Here is an 18,262-nt window from a genome sequence, read left to right as displayed (position 1 = left end):
AGGGATACCGAGGGCAATGATCTCGCCCAAGTCGGCCATGGCGAGGGATACCGAGGGCAATGATCTCGCCCAAGTCGGCCATGACGAGGGATACCGAGGGCAATGATCACGCCCAGGCCAGGTCGGCCATGGCGAGGGATACCGAGGGCAATGATCTCGCCCAGGTCGGCCATGGCGAGGGATACCGAGGGCAATGATCACGCCCAGGTCGGCCATGGCGAGGGATACCGAGCGCAATGATCACGTCCAGGTCGGCCATGGCGAGGGATACCGAGGGCAATGATCTCGCCCAAGTCGGCCATGGCGAGGGATACCGAGGGCAATGATCACGCCCAGGCCAGGTCGGCCATGGCGAGGGATACCGAGGGCAATGATCTCGCCCAGGTCGGCCATGGCGAGGGATACCGAAGGTAATGATCACGCCCAGGTCGGCCATGGCGAGGGATACCGAGGGCAATGATCACGCCCAGGTCGGCCATGGAGAGGGATACCGAGCGCAATGATCACGTCCAGGTCGGCCATAGCGAGGAATACCGAGGGCAATGATCACGTCCAGGTCGGCCATGGCGAGGGATACCGAGGGCAATGATCACGTCCAGGTCGGCCATAGCGAGGAATACCAAAAGGGCAATGATCACGTCCAGGTCGGCCATGGCTAGGGATACCGAGGGCAATGATCACGCACAGGTCGGCCATGGCGAGGGATACCGAGGGCAATGATTACGCACAGGTCGGCCATGGCGAGGAATACCGAGGGCAATGATCAGGTCCAGGTCGGCCATGGCGAGGGATACCGAGGGCAATGATCACGTCCAGGTCGGCCAAGGCGAGGGATACCGAGGGCAATGATTACGCACAGGTCGGCCATAGCGAGGAATACCGAGGGCAATGATCAGGTCCAGGTCGGCCATGGCGAGGGATACCGAGGGCAATGATCACGCCCAGGTCGGCCATGGCTAGGGATACCGAGGGCAATGATCAGGTCTAGGTCGGCCATGGCTAGGGATACCGAGGGCAATGATCAGGTCCAGGTCGGCCATAGCGAGGGATACCGAGGGCAATGATCACGCCCAGGTCGGCCATAGCTAGGGATACCGAGGGCAATGATCATGTCCAGGTCGGCCATGGCGAGGGATACCGAGGGCAATGATCACGCCCAGGTCGCCCTTGGCGAGGGATACCAAGGACAATGATCACGTCCAGGTCGGCCATGGCGAGGGATACCGAAGGCAATGATCTCGCCCAGGTTGGCCATGGCGAGGGACACCGAGGGCAATGATCACGTCCAGGTCGGCCATGGCGAGGGATACCGAGGGCAATGATCACGCCCAGGACGGCCTTGGCGAGGGATACCGAGGGCAATGATCACGCCCAGGTCGGCCATGGCGAGGGATACCGAGGGCAATGATCACGTCCAGGACGGGCCTTGGCGAGGGATACCGAGGGCAATGATCACGCCCAGGTCGGCCATGGCTAGGAATACCGAGGGCAATGATCACGTCCAGGTCGGCCATAGCGAGGAAAACCGAGGGCAATGATCACGTCCAGGTCGGCCATGGCGAGGGATACCGAGGGCAATGATTACGCACAGGTCGCCCATGGCGAGGAATAACGAGGGCAATGATCAGGTCTAGGTCGGCCATGGCTAGGGATACCGAGGGCAATGATCACGTCCAGGTCGGCCATAGCGAGGAATACCGAGGGCAATGGTCACGTCCAGGTCGGCCATGGCGAGGGATACCGAGGGCAATGATCACGTCCAGGTCGGCCATGGCGAGGGATACCGAGGGCAATGATCACGGCCAGGTCGGTCATGGCGAGGGATACCGAGGGCAATGATCAGGTCCAGGTCGGCCATAGCGAGGGATACCGAGGGCAATGATCTCGCCCAGGTCGGCCATGGCGAGGGATACCGAGGGCAATGATCATGTCCAGGTCGGCCATGGCGAGGGATACCGAGGGCAATGATCACGTCCAGGTCGGCCATGGCGAGGGATACCGAGGGCAATGATCACGCCAGGTCGGCCATGGCAGGGGATGGTTAGGTGTAAGGAACACGTCCAGGACGGTGCACCGACCATCTGTATTGATGCATGCCCATCGTGCACTAAAACATCACATCTTTGGATTGCTGTCACCTTCTCACCCGATATGGGTTCTTGTGCATGAAATCTGACTTGGCACAGGACATCATGGTACCATCCTCTACAGATAGGCTTAATGCCAATGGAATATTTTCAAAAGACAGAACTCTCTTGAAAGGTACCTTCTTTTTTGCATTCACGGTGAGCAGTCTGAGGTACATCACCTCTCAATCGATAGTTGGGACGTAGGTTTTAGGAACGACCACTCTACTAGGATAATACTCTTATATTACAGTCACCACTCGGACACCACTCGGAAGAAAAGTACAAGTTACTGCGCTTTTGTAGTTTTTAAAAAAACCGTTTGACATGGTTAATAGGACGTTACGTTGTCTTCTTTGTGAAGAAGGACGGTCGGGTAGCCTAGTGGTTAAAGCGTTTGCTCGTCACGCCGAAGACCCGGGTTTGATTCCCGACATGGGAACAATGTGTGAAGCTCATTTCTGGTGTCTCCGCCTTGATATTGCTGGAATATTGCTAAAAGCTGAGTAAAACCTTACTCACTCACTCACTTTTGAAGAACGATAAACATAGAGAAAGTTTAATGTGCTTCAAACTTGAAAATGTTACATCTGTTGTTATTTTTTAGCAGGAAAGAAAACTATCTGACGATTCGATTGTCCTACTTGTGTCAGACCAGGGTGTACACTTAGCTCTATCCTTTTCGTAATATCTATCAGAGAACTGGTTAAATCTATGAATGCCGTTGTGAATAATGGAATTGTCATATTTGATATTATGTATAATTCTTTTTCACTCCTATTTGTAGATAATCTAATATTGATTGCAGATACACCCGTCACCCTGCAGAAACAGTTCGACTTCTTTATCCATGGTTATTGTGTTATTGTGTTAAATGGGTATACATATATAATGTGCTAAACATTTGTGGTGCGAGATATAAATGCGCATATGTTATACAATTGTACTATTATGGTTGTACAGACTACATGCATAGGTCAGTTCGCCATGAAAATATAAACATTGATTCATTAATTGATCAATTAATTATTTTGTAACAGAAGGCGTCTTTCTTTAAAACATTAATAAATCTCAGATCGTTGTGTTTCTGAATGGAGAATAATTGAAGAAACAATGTGGTACTAGGGGTATCCTAAGGGAATAAAGGTTGTGTCTTGGTACAAATATCTTGAAATTGTGTTTATACCTATGGATAAGTGCACGTTCAACATTATCCGAACAAGCGGAGAAGGTTTGCCAGCTGATCTTTAAACTCCATAATCTATGTGGTGGGCTGGATATAGATATTGCTAGAGATTGTTATGGTGCAACCTATCCTAACATATGGTGCGGAAAACTTGAAAGTAAAGAACACGTTGAACGAGATCAAACTTAGTACATGTATTCCAATAGGATTAGGTACTGCTGTTCCTTGGGTTTGTAGCACAAACACGTTAAACGTGGCTTATATTTTCAAAATGAATTACATTATTTACTGAGCTGATCATATTGAGAGGTGAGGTAAAATAAGGCTGAACGTAGCGTCGAACGAATATTACACTTATGTAGTTTATAATACAGTCACACGGAAAAGAGGTGTGTCACGGTTTTCTAGTATCAATATGGTTTATTGTCACTATACATGTATGCTTAAGATTTTTTAAAAATCAGAGGACATTTTATTGGAAATGACATACATATTTTGTACTTTGACGACCTTGTCGACCCTCACTCCTCCTCACTGGTACATTTCACTGACCTTAAGTACATCCTCCTCAAGTTAAGTAGCAAACAAACCTTTTAGGCTGAGATCTTGAGTACGATCTTTCCCATCGCCATGTCATATCAATGTGTAAAAACAATAAGAGATGTATATGATATGATATCTCTGAAATGTCAAAGCACAATTTAGTTTAAAAACAAATTTTGAAAAAAACACCTTAAAACCTCTCAATATAAAATGTAGATGGGTCTGTTTATTTACCAATACGAACATTATAAGTATAGTATCGTCGCTTCAGATAGGACCATGTGTTGCAAATAGTGCAACATACTTTAATCATATGTTCTGCTTATGAAATTTGTCAGGACAACTGACAATATTCTGGCGTATTCAATATTCAATTCAAACAAAATCAGATTAATAACTGCAATTAGAATAGTATTGATAATAGTTGGGTATATTCGGTATAACGCTGTTTTCAACAGTATTTCTGTTGCGTGCGAATGTCAGATGTGACGCAGGTTTTAGACGTATTACGTAAGGAACTCCCCTGTCATCAATTGCTTTGTCACCCAAGGGACACAACCAATGGGGCATGGGGAACCCTGTCGTCCTGGGCTCTGCCAATCACAGACCTGCTTCTCAAGAACAACTCTTCAAGTCCACGAGGGGCACGATTGGCCCCGTCGTCGTGGTCGTGGTCACTGGGCAGAGTAACGTCCAACAGGTTTGCAAGAAACTGAGGATCAAATGCTGGAATGCCATCACCTAGCTCATGCTCGTGGTATTAAATGTCTTTCAGGTTTTGTCTAACCGACATGACGTAATACAATCGAAATATTGTTCACGCCGAGGGGCGGTCGGGTAGCCTAGTGGTTAAAGTGTTCGCTCGTCACGTCGAACATCCGGGTTCGACTCCCGACATGGGTACAATGCGTGAAGCCCATTTCTCGTGTCCCCCGCCGTGATATTGCTAAAATTGAGTGAGTGAGTGAGTTTGGTTTAACGCCGCTTTTAACAATATTCCAGTTATATCGCGGCGTGTCAGCTTAATGTGGGAGGAAAGCCCGAAGTGATGCAGGTCACAGACGTTTACCACTTCGGTGAAACCCACGGGCACGGGTATGGTGCTGACAAACCTAGAAACATAATTGGGGCGAACCGGGATTCGAACCCACAATCATATGTTTCTGGCTTGGCCAAGGGAAGCAACTCTGCACAGCGAAACGCGGCGCCTTCGACGACTGGGCCACCCGTGCCCCCGATATTGCTAAAAGCGGCGTAAAACCAATCTCACACACTCACTCACTTTTCACGGCGATTCTGTAAATAAAATCGCATCAATATACTAACATTATGATATCAAACAAAAAATAATGCCGTGTAAAGTTGACACAGATGTCAGATAAATAACATAATTCTTGACCATGATAATATTTAAAGATAAATATGTACCTCATGCAACTGATTTCTGGCATTATTATATTATAACTACCAACAAGAATAAGGGAACCAATGGTCTGAATGAAGCTATCGGTGAGGTGCACATTTACAATACCGTAGCGTTGCATCTGAACGCAACATCTAATCACAATGTAATTTCACATCATTTCATCAGCACCAGATGCACCTGTACACAGAAGCCAAAGTGAGCGTGCCTATCACTCATGCAGCGGAGATAAGCACACGCTAAAAAACCTTATATTTCTTAAATGAGATATCAACATCATGTTGAACCTCTTAAAGGATGCTAATACAATGTACGAGCTATGAACATATCTTCCCGTATATAAATACAAATTACTCTTTAAAAAAAGAAACGCAATTCGGATATTTGTAGCCATAAAAGCATAATTAGTGGACCAAGTGGTGCAAAATAAAGAGTGTTAATGTGTTATGCGGATCAAAATGATCACAACAATAATGATCCATTAGTCGGGAAACACGTACGATTCGGGAAAATGCACCCAGTGCAGCAACGAAAGGGCCATGGAGCTGCAGGTACTGCACGTGCAGCAGCACTATGAACGGTATTAAAGTGCAGGGTTTTTGATTGCCTGAAATCTGCGTTAATCAAACAGTGACAGATCAATAACATGCCAAGATTAACAGAAGTGAAAAGAAACAACGTCACATACCGCTTGCAGCCAGGGTTTCCAATGTAGCGCCCAGCACCATCCAAAGGCTATGGGATCGGTTTAAACAGCATGGGTCAACACGTAATCGGCCAAGGTCGGGACGACCAGGAGTAGCCACCCCCGCCCAAGATCGCTACATCCGACTGCGCCACCTACGTGAAAGGACGACCACAGCCACATCAACCGCATCCCAAATACCCGGCCTGCGCAGAATCTCCGACCAGCCCGTACGAAAACGTTTAAGAGCAGCAGGTTTACGAGCAAGACGTCCTGTTCGACGCGTCATATTGAGTCGACAACATCGTCAACTACGACTGCATTGGTGTTGTCAACACAGGGGATGGCCTCAACAGCGATGGCGATATGTCTGGTTCAGCGACGAATCATGATTTCTCCTCCGTCAAGTGGATGGAAGAGCACGGGTCTGCAGACGTCGGGGAGAACGTTACGCCAGAAACTGCGTACAGGAAGTGGACAGTTTTGGTGGGGGTAGCGTTATGACGCGGGTGGATATTTTATCATGGGAGTACAGTTTTGGTCCATATCCAGGGCAATCTTACGGCTCAACGATACATCACCGAAATTCTCCTACCACACGTCCTCTCAATTGAAGCTGAGGGCAACGGTGTATTCCAGTAAGAAAACGGTCTACCCCATACAGCACGGAACACAAGAGTCTGTCTACACAACTACAACATTGATGTTCAACCCTGGCCCTCCAGATCCCCGGATTTGAACCCGATAGAGCACCTACGGGATGAATTGGATAGACGGCTATGCCGACGTCAACAACAACCCCAGACGTTGCAGCAGTTGGCTTTTGCGTTGCAGGTCAGGATGTTATTCGCATTATTATCTCTACCATGGGCAGATGATGTCAGGCCGCTATCGATTCAAACGGGGTCACACGCGTGATTGATTGTAGCTGACTTTGGACTTCTCCTATGTACCGATAACTGAGATGACTACAATCACAAAGCGTTCTCTCCACAACATTCTGGCTCAATACCTTCTACGGTTCCTCGTATAAATGTATTTTCCTACCTCACACAAATCTGTCTTTGCGTTTCTTTTTTTAAGAGTATATTTATTTGATTGTAGAATGTGCTTAATATTGAACCAAACTAAAAATATTATTTTATTAAAACATAATAAAACATTTTTTCTATTAATTGGCTGTCATATTTCAAGAAAAAGAAACGCACCTGACATGAAGTTTGAATTTGTTCCACATGTATATAACAAAAACATGCTACTTCATTCAAGGATAAACCCAGTTACAAAATAAGTAATACTTGGTCCTTTCTTATTACGATGCTATCTGTCACAAAATCATGTCACCAAAACAAAGATTCGAAATTCAATGTGACGAGGTATAAATGAAAGATCTTTATTCTTGATAGGAAATCAAACACACACAAACTGGTACTTTGTCATGATTTATTCTTCCCTGTCAGACATGACTGCTGCCCTGTGTTGCAAGCAAGAGATCCAAAAACTGTGTATTATGCTTATTTCTGTCGTCGATGTCCACCACGTTCAGTGCATTGACATGCTTCACCATGTCTGCATGTCCTCCAAGACAGGCTAATTGAAGGATGTTGTTTCTGTTATCATCCACTAATGATACATCAGCTCCTTCCCTCACAAGTAAGTCAAACACTTGTCTGTTTCCCGCCCCGACTGTCAACATCAGGGGTGTCCGCCCGTACTGCCCCTTACTGTTGATGTCTGCAACCTTCTGTGACAGAACATACTTCACCATGTCCACATGTCCTCCGAGACAGGCAACATGAAGGATGTTGTTTCTGTTATCACCAAGTAATGATACATCAGTTCCTTCACTGACAAGTAAGTCAAACACTTGTCGGTTTCCCTTCTCTGCTGCCACCATTAGGGGTGTCCGCCCGTACTTCCCCCCGCTATTGATGTCTGCCACCTTCTGTGAGAGGACATACTTCACCATGTCCACTTGTCCTCCAAGACATGCCACATGAAGGATGTTGTTTCTGTTATCATCCACTAATGATACATCAGCTCCTTCTTTCACAAGTAAGTCAAACACTTGTCTGTGTCCCTTCTCTGCTGCCACCATTAGGGGTGTCCATCCGAACTTCCCCCTACCGTTGATGTCTGCAACCTTCTGTGAGCGGACATACTTCACCATGTCCAAATGTCCTCCAAGACAGGCCACATGGAGGATGTTGTCTCCGTCATCATCTACTAATGATACATCAGCTCCTTGTGTCACAAGTAAGTCAAACACTTGTCTGTGTCCCGCGCCGACTGCCATCATCACGGGTGTCCTCCCGAACTGCCCCCTACTGTTGATGTCTGCAACCTTCTGTGAGAGGACATACTTCACCATGTCCACATATCCCCCAAGACAGGCTACATGAAGGATGTTGTTTCTGTTATCACCAAGTAATGATACATCAGTTCCTTCACTGACAAGTAAGTCAAACACTTGTCGGTTTCCCTTCTCTGCTGCCACCATTAGGGGTGTCCGCCCGTACTTCCCCCCGCTATTGATGTCTGCCACCTTCTGTGAGAGGACATACTTCACCATGTCCACTTGTCCTCCAAGACATGCCACATGAAGGATGTTGTTTCTGTTATCATCCACTAATGATACATCAGCTCCTTGTGTCACAAGTAAGTCAAACACTTGTCTGTGTCCCTTCTCTGCTGCCACCATTAGGGGTGTCCATCCGAACTTCCCCCTACCGTTGATGTCTGCAACCTTCTGTGAGCGGACATACTTCACCATGTCCAAATGTCCTCCAAGACAGGCCACATGGAGGATGTTGTCTCCGTCATCATCCACTAATGATACATCAGCTCCTTGTGTCACAAGTAAGTCAAACACTTGTCTGTGTCCCGCGCCGACTGCCATCATCACGGGTGTCCTCCCGAACTGCCCCTTACTGTTGATGTCTGCAACCTTCTGTGAGAGGACATACTTCACCATGTCCACATATCCCCCAAGACAGGCTACATGAAGGATGTTGTTTCTGTCATAATCCACTAATGATACATTAGCTCCTTCTCCCACAAGTAAGTCAAACACTTGTCTGTGTCCCGCGCCGACTGCCACCATCAGGGATGTCCTCTCGTACTGCCCCCTACTGTTGACGTCTGCAACCTTCTGTGAGAGGACATACTTCACCATGTCCACATGTCCCCAAAGACAGGCTACATGAAGGATGTTGTTTCTGTTATCACCCACTAATGATACATCAGCTCCTTGTGTCACAAGTAAGTCAAACACTTGTCTGTGTCCCTTCTCTGCTGCCACCATTAGGGGTGTCCTCCCGTACTGCCCCCTACTGTTGATGTCTGCAACCTTCCGTGAGAGGACATACTTCACCATGTCCACATGTCCTCCAAGACATGCCACATGGAGGATGTTGTCTCCGTCATCATCCACTAAAGATACATCAGCTCCTTGTGTCACAAGTAAGTCAAACACTTGTCTGTGTCCCTTCTCTGCTGCCGACATCACGGGTGTCCTCCCGTACTGCCCCCTACCGTTGATCTCTGCAACCTTCCTTGAGAGGACATACTTCACCATGTCCACATGTCCCCCAAGACAGGCTACATGAAGGATGTTATTTATGTTCTGATCCACTGATAATACATCAGCTGCTTGTGTCACAAGTAAGTCAAACACTTGTCTGTGTCCCGTCTCTGCTGCAATCATCACGTCTACCAGACACTTAGATAAGATGCGTCTACGCTGGTCCAGGTCTCCCTTCATGCAGGCAAGATAGAGGTCTGTATCTGCACGTTGGGGGTTCTCTGTCACTAAAACAAAAGGATTAGTAAGTCACAACAGGGAATAACATCAAAGTCAGATACGAATTAACAATCCATTTACAAACTAAACTTTATTACCCAGCCATATACATTTAGATCCAAGTGCAACCTCAGCGCCCTTCGCCTTTTTCACGTCTCCCCTGTCCATCAGCTGCCCACTTAGTAAGAAGGTCCAATGTTACCCGCGGACATCTTACCTCACACTGGGCCACTGCTCCCAATAAAGTACTTTGACTCCTGTCACTGTCAATCTAAATAGTGAAGATTACCTCCCCCTATCAAGTGAAGCTAAATTATACATGATTTTGAATGTCCATTTAGTTATTTGTTTCCCATCTCTACCATGAACTGGTTCAGCCACCATCTGTGTAGCATTTGGCATCTGTTGCTCGCCTTCATTTCCAACATGCAAGACTGAAGCTAGGCGGAACACTTCTCCTGCAATGCAAAAACGAAAATAGATAAGCTGCCAGTGTAGTCGGTATTTCCCAGTGTTCATCTCACCACCATCCTAGGAATAAGCTCCCCCTTCGTATCACAGTAAAGTTCTACATGACATATTAAAGCCTATTTAGTATAAGTCATGCCCATGTCCCCTCCTCAGCATTATCAACACAAGGTCATAGTCCAGTCCAGTGTTGTGCCACTACCATCATTAAGAATCAATAAGTACTATGTTGTCGGTTAGATAAAAACATACAGCTCTCCATGAAATGAAAGGCCTTCTAGTAAACTAAAGGCGCAGGAAGCATCACCATTCCGCATGTGTAGTAGTTTGGGGTTCTCCTGTCTTTATATCTCTTAAATAGGGATACAAACCGTGGTAAATTAACCTCAAACATTCACTAACCTTTCTGGTTTGGCGGTCTAGGATTGAAAAGCCTCTTTTTTGAAAAGTCTTTTATCCCGCCACCATGGCCTATTTTATCCTGTTGACGTCTGTGAGGTATTTGACCCAAGTCCAAGGATGCCAGACTGCTTGTTTCACTGTCAAAGCCGCTGTCCTCAGTAGCAAGGGACAGCCGGTCGAAGAACTCCAGCTCCTCTATTCTCTACGGATGCAAACAGTGCAAAATCAAGAGTAAATATCAATGTATGAAATGTAGAAAAGGGGGTAACATCCATGATGGAAAGAAGCCAAAAAATTATTTTTACAAACAACACATTTTATGCAGAAGATCAAACACATCCAGTACAAGACGTTTTTCTGTAAATCCCAAGAACACATTTTTCGAACACAAGAAACTACTTATTAAAACCAAATCCCAAGGTCATAGTAGAAATTCCAATGGTCGCCCCGTATATTGTACAAAAAATCAGCCCATCTCTATTTGATAATAAAACTAATAATTTTCAAAGAAGAGGTATTGCTCTGTAATCACCTTTCAGGAAAATATGATCTTAAGAATTTAGCATATTGATTGAGAAGAAATATGGAAATATGTTTTGTTGACTTATCAGTCGGCTATGACAGTATCAGAACCAGGGGCCTGTTATTTACTTTAATGGGTGGATTAAGTTATCATCATCTTGGTTCACAGGAACTAAAATATTTCTTTCAAAATATTGAATTCATTTTTTGGAGGTTGATCTTATTTGTTCGAAATATTATCTTTATTTTCTTTAAAAGATTGTTATTACAGGGTTACGCGACGCACAAATGTAGAGAATGGACGCATGAAAAAACATTCTGCGTCCTGAAGGACGGACAATAAAAGTACACCGTACCTTCAGCGCATCAAGAGCAGTGATGGGTGTCTGGTATTGATCATTGATTCATTCCAGGCTCAAAATTAATTATTAAGATGTACAGTACTCAACACCATTTCTTTAACGTTTTATTACTGCCTCCATGGGATAGTGGATACAGCATCTGACTGGAGAACGGATGGTTGATGGTATAGACCCTGCCAGCGTGCTACCAATACACGTGGAAAGATGATACCTGTTGCCCTGCCTGGTGATTGGTATTGTCTCGACACACGACTTAAGTCCGGACTAGTACAAGCATCCACACACACAATCATTTACGTCGCTATATGATTGAAATAATCTTGAACGCAACGTTAAACCTTATTTTACCACACATCACCTAAACATTTTATTTCTGATCAACAGTTACCTTTTTCAGTTGAATGTTTTCTTCCTCAAGTCTGACGATGCGACCTGATAAAAAAATAGTAATTCCGTGAAACATTACAGTAATATTCTAACATGACAAAGGAGATTCCTGAAGTCCAGAAGTATTGAATATATATCTTAGACCATGATCGTTCTGATTACCGCTTTACCGCAACAGAAAATATGTATTTCAGATTTTGGACTTCTTCCGCAAACTTACCCTTTTGCCAATTTCAAATACTGATCCGATATCTTTAAATTTGCTAAATAACCTAGATACTTTTCTGTGGTCGACGACACATTCAGCGCCAATTGGCAACATATGCAGCAGTTTGAGTTTGTCTGTGGGCATTGGATTATTTGACAGAATACAACTCAGCCCATTACTTGGGATTTAGAAGGAAGGTTAGATCTGACCTATGCTGCTTCAGAGTATCTGAGTCTAACGTAAACCTTTTTCAGCTGCCAAGATTGGATTTTCCAGTTGTAAATACTGAATCCTAATTATGAGTGGTATGTGGTATATCTACAGTGACAAGTATCTTCTGAACTTGTTAAGATGATTTATTATCAAAACACTTATGATGGAAACGTTCGCACCTTGAGGTATGTCTGTTGAACATCCTGCTCCGTCAAAGCTTGGAATGTTATCCTGCTCTTCAAGTCTCACCTGTGAGGACAAAAATCCAAACTATTTACATATATTTATATAACAATTATACGGAAGCAAGTTGTGCTGAAGATATAGATTGCGTTTCGTTTATATTATTCACATTTAAAGTTTGTTCGAGCTGCAGATCTTCACCTGTCTATTGTTATTGCCTTACCGTGTTACTGTCATTACTGTGTCTTGCACGTGTGTCTCCTGAATCTGAAAATAATTGTAGAGTTCAATTAACGTCATGTGGCACATCATTGATATCACTAGCCACATGTAGTTGCAGCTTAACACGCTGGATGCCGAGTTATTTTTCTGTTGCATATTTTAATAAGAGATGAAAAGGTAAACGTTTAACTATACAATTAGATTATTACATTTCCTATCAGAGTGTGTTCAATAATTGCCAAATATAAGATTGATCTGAAAAACAGACTGATATTTCGTTCTGCGTGAAAACACAGCAACTTTCAACACTTTTAATCGAACATCGATACAAGTACTGTACGACGAAATGTTTATTTGGCAGCTTCATGTAAACTACATGTATAAACGAAGAAAATACTGCCTAATATTTTAATGACATTGTGATATATCAAATACATTTGTAAGGGTATTTATAATGTAACATATTCGATACAAAAGGTGACTTGTGAATGAGCGGAATCGAGTTTTCATTATGACATCAAAAGAAGGCAGAGAGGTTGAAAATGCACGAAGATTAGCCAAACTGTTCCAACACAATATCGATAGAAAACCTTACACTTGTAGTATCATGACAAATCATAAAGTATGATAACATCGTTCTACATAAACAATAGAGTGATAAAAAAATGAGTGGCCCTATCTAACATGTAAATTAGTCTTTGATCCCCGCATACACCTCATGGTGTTTGTGTTATTTGACTGTTGACCAATTACCAATGGCGGTCAAGGCTCATCAAATGTACTGACTTCTAGCAATCATTTGCACATAGAACATATACTCAAAGATTGTTTCAAAACAAACAAATGTACTTTTAATACCTTTTTTTATTATTTCGGAAATTTTGGCCAGCAAGCCCATAATTCACAAACGTTTCACAAACAATATTTTGATGAAAGGCCCACCTTTGTACATTCAATGCATTACTATCAATATGCATTATCAACAAATGCTATTAATTCATATCATAGTGTTTTTCAATTTATTGCTTTCTCACATTAAAACCATAAAATGTGTATGCACCTTGTTTCCATGCATGTTGGTTATCACAAATTTTCATGATGACGTTAAAATGTCTTTTCACAAAGCTTAAATACTGACTCCTCAAATTATCATACAAAAGCCAGATCAACAAAAAATGTTCTTCCTCTATATTTAAACAAACATTGTTACAACATAAACATAATCTTCCTTCGTACAAAGAATTTTCTCTTCGTCTAGACTCAATATGCAAATTAAGATTTTCACAACGGAATTTACATTTCTTACTGACTCTTAAAAAGGCGACTAACGGGATGGTCAGGCTCGCTGACTTGGTTGATGCATGTCATCATATTCTAATGGCGTGGATGATGCTCATAATGTCAATCACTGGATTGTCTGGTCCAGACTCGATTATTTGCAGACCACCGTCATGATAGCTGGAATATTGCGGAGTGTGATGTTAAACAACAAACAAACAAACTAAACTGACTCTTGATATATACTCGCTACTGTTCTGGTTGTAACACACATTTACACTGTTCATGAAAAAACATATTTACTTTCTCAGACATAATACAAAGCCAATGTTGACTTGATACATCTTTCAATCGTTGAGCAAGGAAACTAAACGTATTTGCGTCTTCCCGAAACCCTGTTATAACCAAACGAACCATGTTCAAACTAAATATTTCTATCAAATCCGACCCTTGTTTGCCTTCCGGCAACATATTTTATTAAATTTTGGGGTACCTATGGCGTTGCATGGACAACAATTTTATCGAGTAGGATATGCATTTTCATAACATACTGTAGAAATTACGGGTAGATCTACCTCCCTATAACTGTACCCTTGAAAACACATTACATGTTGATATCGTCAAACTTCTGAGGCGTAGATTAGAATTTTTGCGATCATTCTGACAAACAAGAACATTGATATATTTACGATTGAGCTTATAATGCTTAATAAATCATAAAAGACTAACTGTAGCCTTCTCAGCTTGTGATAAGTGTAGACAGGTATCAATATTTATGTGCGACCAAATTTGCAACCGGTTTTAGTTTGGTCTGTCAACAAAAGAAAGTTTATTTTAATGTATTTACACTTAAATACATATTTTGACGTGGGTAATAAATAAAATACCACACTCATTCTCCTTACGAAACTCGTGAACTTTCTATGGTATCTGACCGAGCGAAAACCACCCGTTTCGTAAAAAAGATATCTAACGAGAATGAGTGTAGTATTCTCTATGTATATATTCAGATATTGTTTCTAAAATATGTCTGTCATAGTGCTATTTTTCAGTTGTTTTAAGTTGCCGACCTCTTCTGGATATCATGATCTTAATATTTTGTCTATTCACTTTCATGCTATAATTATTGTAAAACGTACATAAAATATCAATTTGTTGAAGTAATCTAGACATGCTTTCGGCATCATTTACCATGTCATCAGCAAATAATAAGGTAGGGAAATCTTCCGGAAGATTATCAACATATATATACGCTCGTACCACTGCAGTCAGACTGTTTGATCCTTTCAATAAATATCATATCAATATTTGACATATATTTGTTCATTACATAGTAGTTGTTTCTCTTTATTTCGTCTCAGAATAAACAATGAAAGATGTGAAAAACATCCCCTTATGTGGAATTGTCAGGATAATCGTATGAAACTTGTCACTGGCAGACGTATGCGTCAACGTCAAAATCCACCAACCACTATCAACGAACTTGCTTCTCTTACTGATGAGTGGAACAACATGAGTCAAACTGAGATTGGTTGACTCAACACAAGCATTCCTCGAATAATTCGTGCATGTCTAGCCAACAGAAATAGTTTTACCCGTGTCGTTGGCTGCAAAAGGCAATTTTGAATTTGACCTCTTAAAGACCTAGTGCTCCCCCATCTCAGTAAACCAGCTATTTGAACCCATTAGATCTGATCGCTTACTCACCAGGAGGTATGATCAGATCATTGCCATTTGCCAATACCACATACATCAGAAGATATTTCTCGATGATACCCACTACCCCTTATTTTGTTCTCATCGTACAACAATATTTACACATGTCATCACTTCTGGTGACCGACTTTCACTCAATGGCGTCATCACTGACATTAGTACGCGGGATTTTCAGAGGAGGAATTTCGTTTATTCAGGAATCGTATCAACATAAATGTATCATGTAAGTAAGCAGAAACAATCTGGCCACCTGCGTATTGTTTTTTGCTTTTAAAGTTTTTCATTGTAACCAAGAGAACTTGTCAGAAATGCAGATAACTACTGTCGTCTTGATTTTGTGTCAGTCATGGCGTCAAGCAATTTACAAAATCTATGTAACATGTTTCTATTTTTAATTCCATAATCATAACTACGATTCCATTTCAATGCATATGAAATATGCCAATCTATGCAACTAATAGACGATGGATCTCTCGAAATAGAAGAAACACTGTAAAATCTGAAATTGGCTAGGTTTACATTTTAAACAAGTACAGATTTATTTAACGATTTTCTGGTTGTGCGTTTTGTACAATATAGTCAGTTGTTTCACCCCTTTTTAAATATTGTAATCACGGGATATTTTAAACTGTTTATTATTTTGTTGAAGAATTGTGAAAAGTATATAAAAATGTGTCATGTACACCGATGGTCGAACCTTATACGATTATATTGATAATTCCACATAAAAGTTTTGGTTTTCGCACCTTTCATTGAATAAGTCCGAGACGTCACGGTGAGAAATAAGCACATAATCATGAACAAATACATATCCAATATTAATAAATATAATTATTTGTTTGTTTTGAAATATTCTCTTGACTATTTGATTTATGTAAAAAGTGGTGCCTGACAGATTCGTTTCTTGTCCAGTTAAAATACTAGTACACGATCAACCTCTGTAGTGTTGTATCCATTCAAGACATTAACATTTACATTACATTCAACTCAGTAACATCCCAGCTGGCGCTATGTTTGCTGGTTTTGTATGTGTAACATAACGATTAATCTTGTTATACCTCCAGTTGCAGTCAAACGACGTCTAAATTTTCATCGAAAGTGACAGCGACAACGACTACAATACGTACAATTAGTGGCTAATGTCACGGGCAGATGACCACCGATGACCACGGATGACCACGGATTAACGAGACTGATTAATAAGTGACTTCAGCAATTCGTTGCAAATAAGGCGCGTCCGTGTCGGAGTTCGAGACTGTCGGATTAACGGGTCTAAATAGCACTGATTTAATCGGTTTCCATCATTAGTGTCGGATAAAGCCGGTTGTCGGATTAACAAGTGTCGGATTAACGAAACTTGACTGTATACTGTTAGGATATATCAGCCGTTCCACAAGTGAAGATTACACCACCTGTATAATGAAATACAACAATCGTTTGTGTTGTAACTACCGTCATATAGTTTCAGATATTTTCATATCGAAGAGTTCCAGGAACTTATTTCTCCACGAAGGAATTTTTCCCAAATTAGATATTGGGATATTTGCTTCACAAGAAATATACGCATGTCAACGCATAATGCACAATAAGTTTTGAACAATTTTGACGTATTTGTTTCTAAATGGGGAAAAGTTTAAGGTGGAAATAACACAACTCGTGGTTATAAATAAGGAACATATGAACTTTGTAATCCCGATGATCGCAAAAGGCTATGCTTAAAACCGTTGATTAAGACACGATTGATATTTCCAATATTAGAGAAAAATACTTGTTTTAAATTGACAATAAGTTGACAATTGATTTCCGACCTGTATCCCTGGGGGGCATGATTCATAGGGTTGACAATTGATTTCCTACCTGTATCCCTGGGGGGCATGATTCATAGGGTTGACAATTGATTTCCTACCTGTATCCCTGGGGGCATGATTCATAGGGTTGACAATTGATTTCCTACCTGTATCCCTGGGGGGCATGATTCATAGGGTTGACAATTGATTTCCTACCTGTATCCCTGTGGGGCATGATTCATAGGATTGACAATTAATTTCCCACCTGTATCCCTGGGAGGCATGATTCATAGGATTGACAATTAATTTCCTACCTGTATTTGTGTCTTCTCCAACCATGACGTATGTCATGACTTCCTGGTCAGACTGGTATGGGCTTGACCCGACTGAGGTGTCACTACTGCTGTCGGACATGGTGCTGCTTGAGTACAGCTGGTGGTGTCTAGTGAGTACAGCTGGTGGTGCTACTTGTGTACAGCTGATGGTGGTAGCTGAGTACAGCTGCTGGTGCTACTTGAGTACAGCTGGTGGTGCTACTTGTGTACAGCTGGTGGTGCTACTTGTGTACAGCTGATGGTGCTACTTGTGTACAGCTGATGGTGCTACTTGAGTACAGCTGATGGTGCTGCTTGCGTACAGCTGTTGGTGCTACTTGAGTACAGCTGATGGTGCTGCTTGAGTACAGCTGGTGGGGATATTTGAGTACAGCTGATGGTGCTACTTGTGTTCAGCTGATGGTGCTGCTTGAG

At 42.6% G+C, this 18,262-nt stretch overlaps 2 protein-coding genes across 2 annotated transcripts in view; both read right to left on the bottom strand.

Moving 5' to 3' along the window:
* LOC124126450 (ankyrin repeat domain-containing protein 50-like) overlaps positions 1 to 17,948 on the bottom strand; it is a 149,867-nt gene extending 131,919 nt beyond the window's left edge. The window contains exons 1-4 of the mRNA XM_048394494.1: positions 17,828 to 17,948; positions 12,734 to 12,777; positions 12,507 to 12,576; positions 11,908 to 11,951 (exon numbers count right to left, since the gene is read on the bottom strand). Of these exons, the coding sequence (XP_048250451.1) occupies positions 11,908 to 11,951; positions 12,507 to 12,576; positions 12,734 to 12,777; positions 17,828 to 17,927 (258 nt within the window). The 5' untranslated portion in view covers positions 17,928 to 17,948. The remainder of the gene's footprint in view (positions 1 to 11,907; positions 11,952 to 12,506; positions 12,577 to 12,733; positions 12,778 to 17,827) is intronic.
* On the bottom strand, positions 7,137 to 9,851 carry LOC125378645 (serine/threonine-protein phosphatase 6 regulatory ankyrin repeat subunit A-like). The gene is made up of 2 exons (XM_048394492.1): positions 8,509 to 9,851; positions 7,137 to 8,307 (listed from the first exon to the last, which is right to left on the bottom strand). The coding sequence occupies exons 1-2, from the start codon at positions 9,724 to 9,726 to the stop codon at positions 7,420 to 7,422; spliced, it is 2,106 nt and encodes a 701-aa protein (XP_048250449.1). The 5' UTR covers positions 9,727 to 9,851; the 3' UTR covers positions 7,137 to 7,419.
* Positions 17,949 to 18,262: the final 314 nt, after the last annotated feature.

The sequence above is a fragment of the Haliotis rufescens genome, unplaced genomic scaffold (assembly GCF_023055435.1).
Source record: "Haliotis rufescens isolate VD_foot unplaced genomic scaffold, xgHalRufe1.0.p SCAF_13, whole genome shotgun sequence".
Lineage (NCBI taxonomy): Eukaryota > Metazoa > Mollusca > Gastropoda > Lepetellida > Haliotidae > Haliotis > Haliotis rufescens.
Note: the sequence above shows the minus strand (reverse complement) of the source record. Positions and strands in the feature narration are given on the sequence as shown.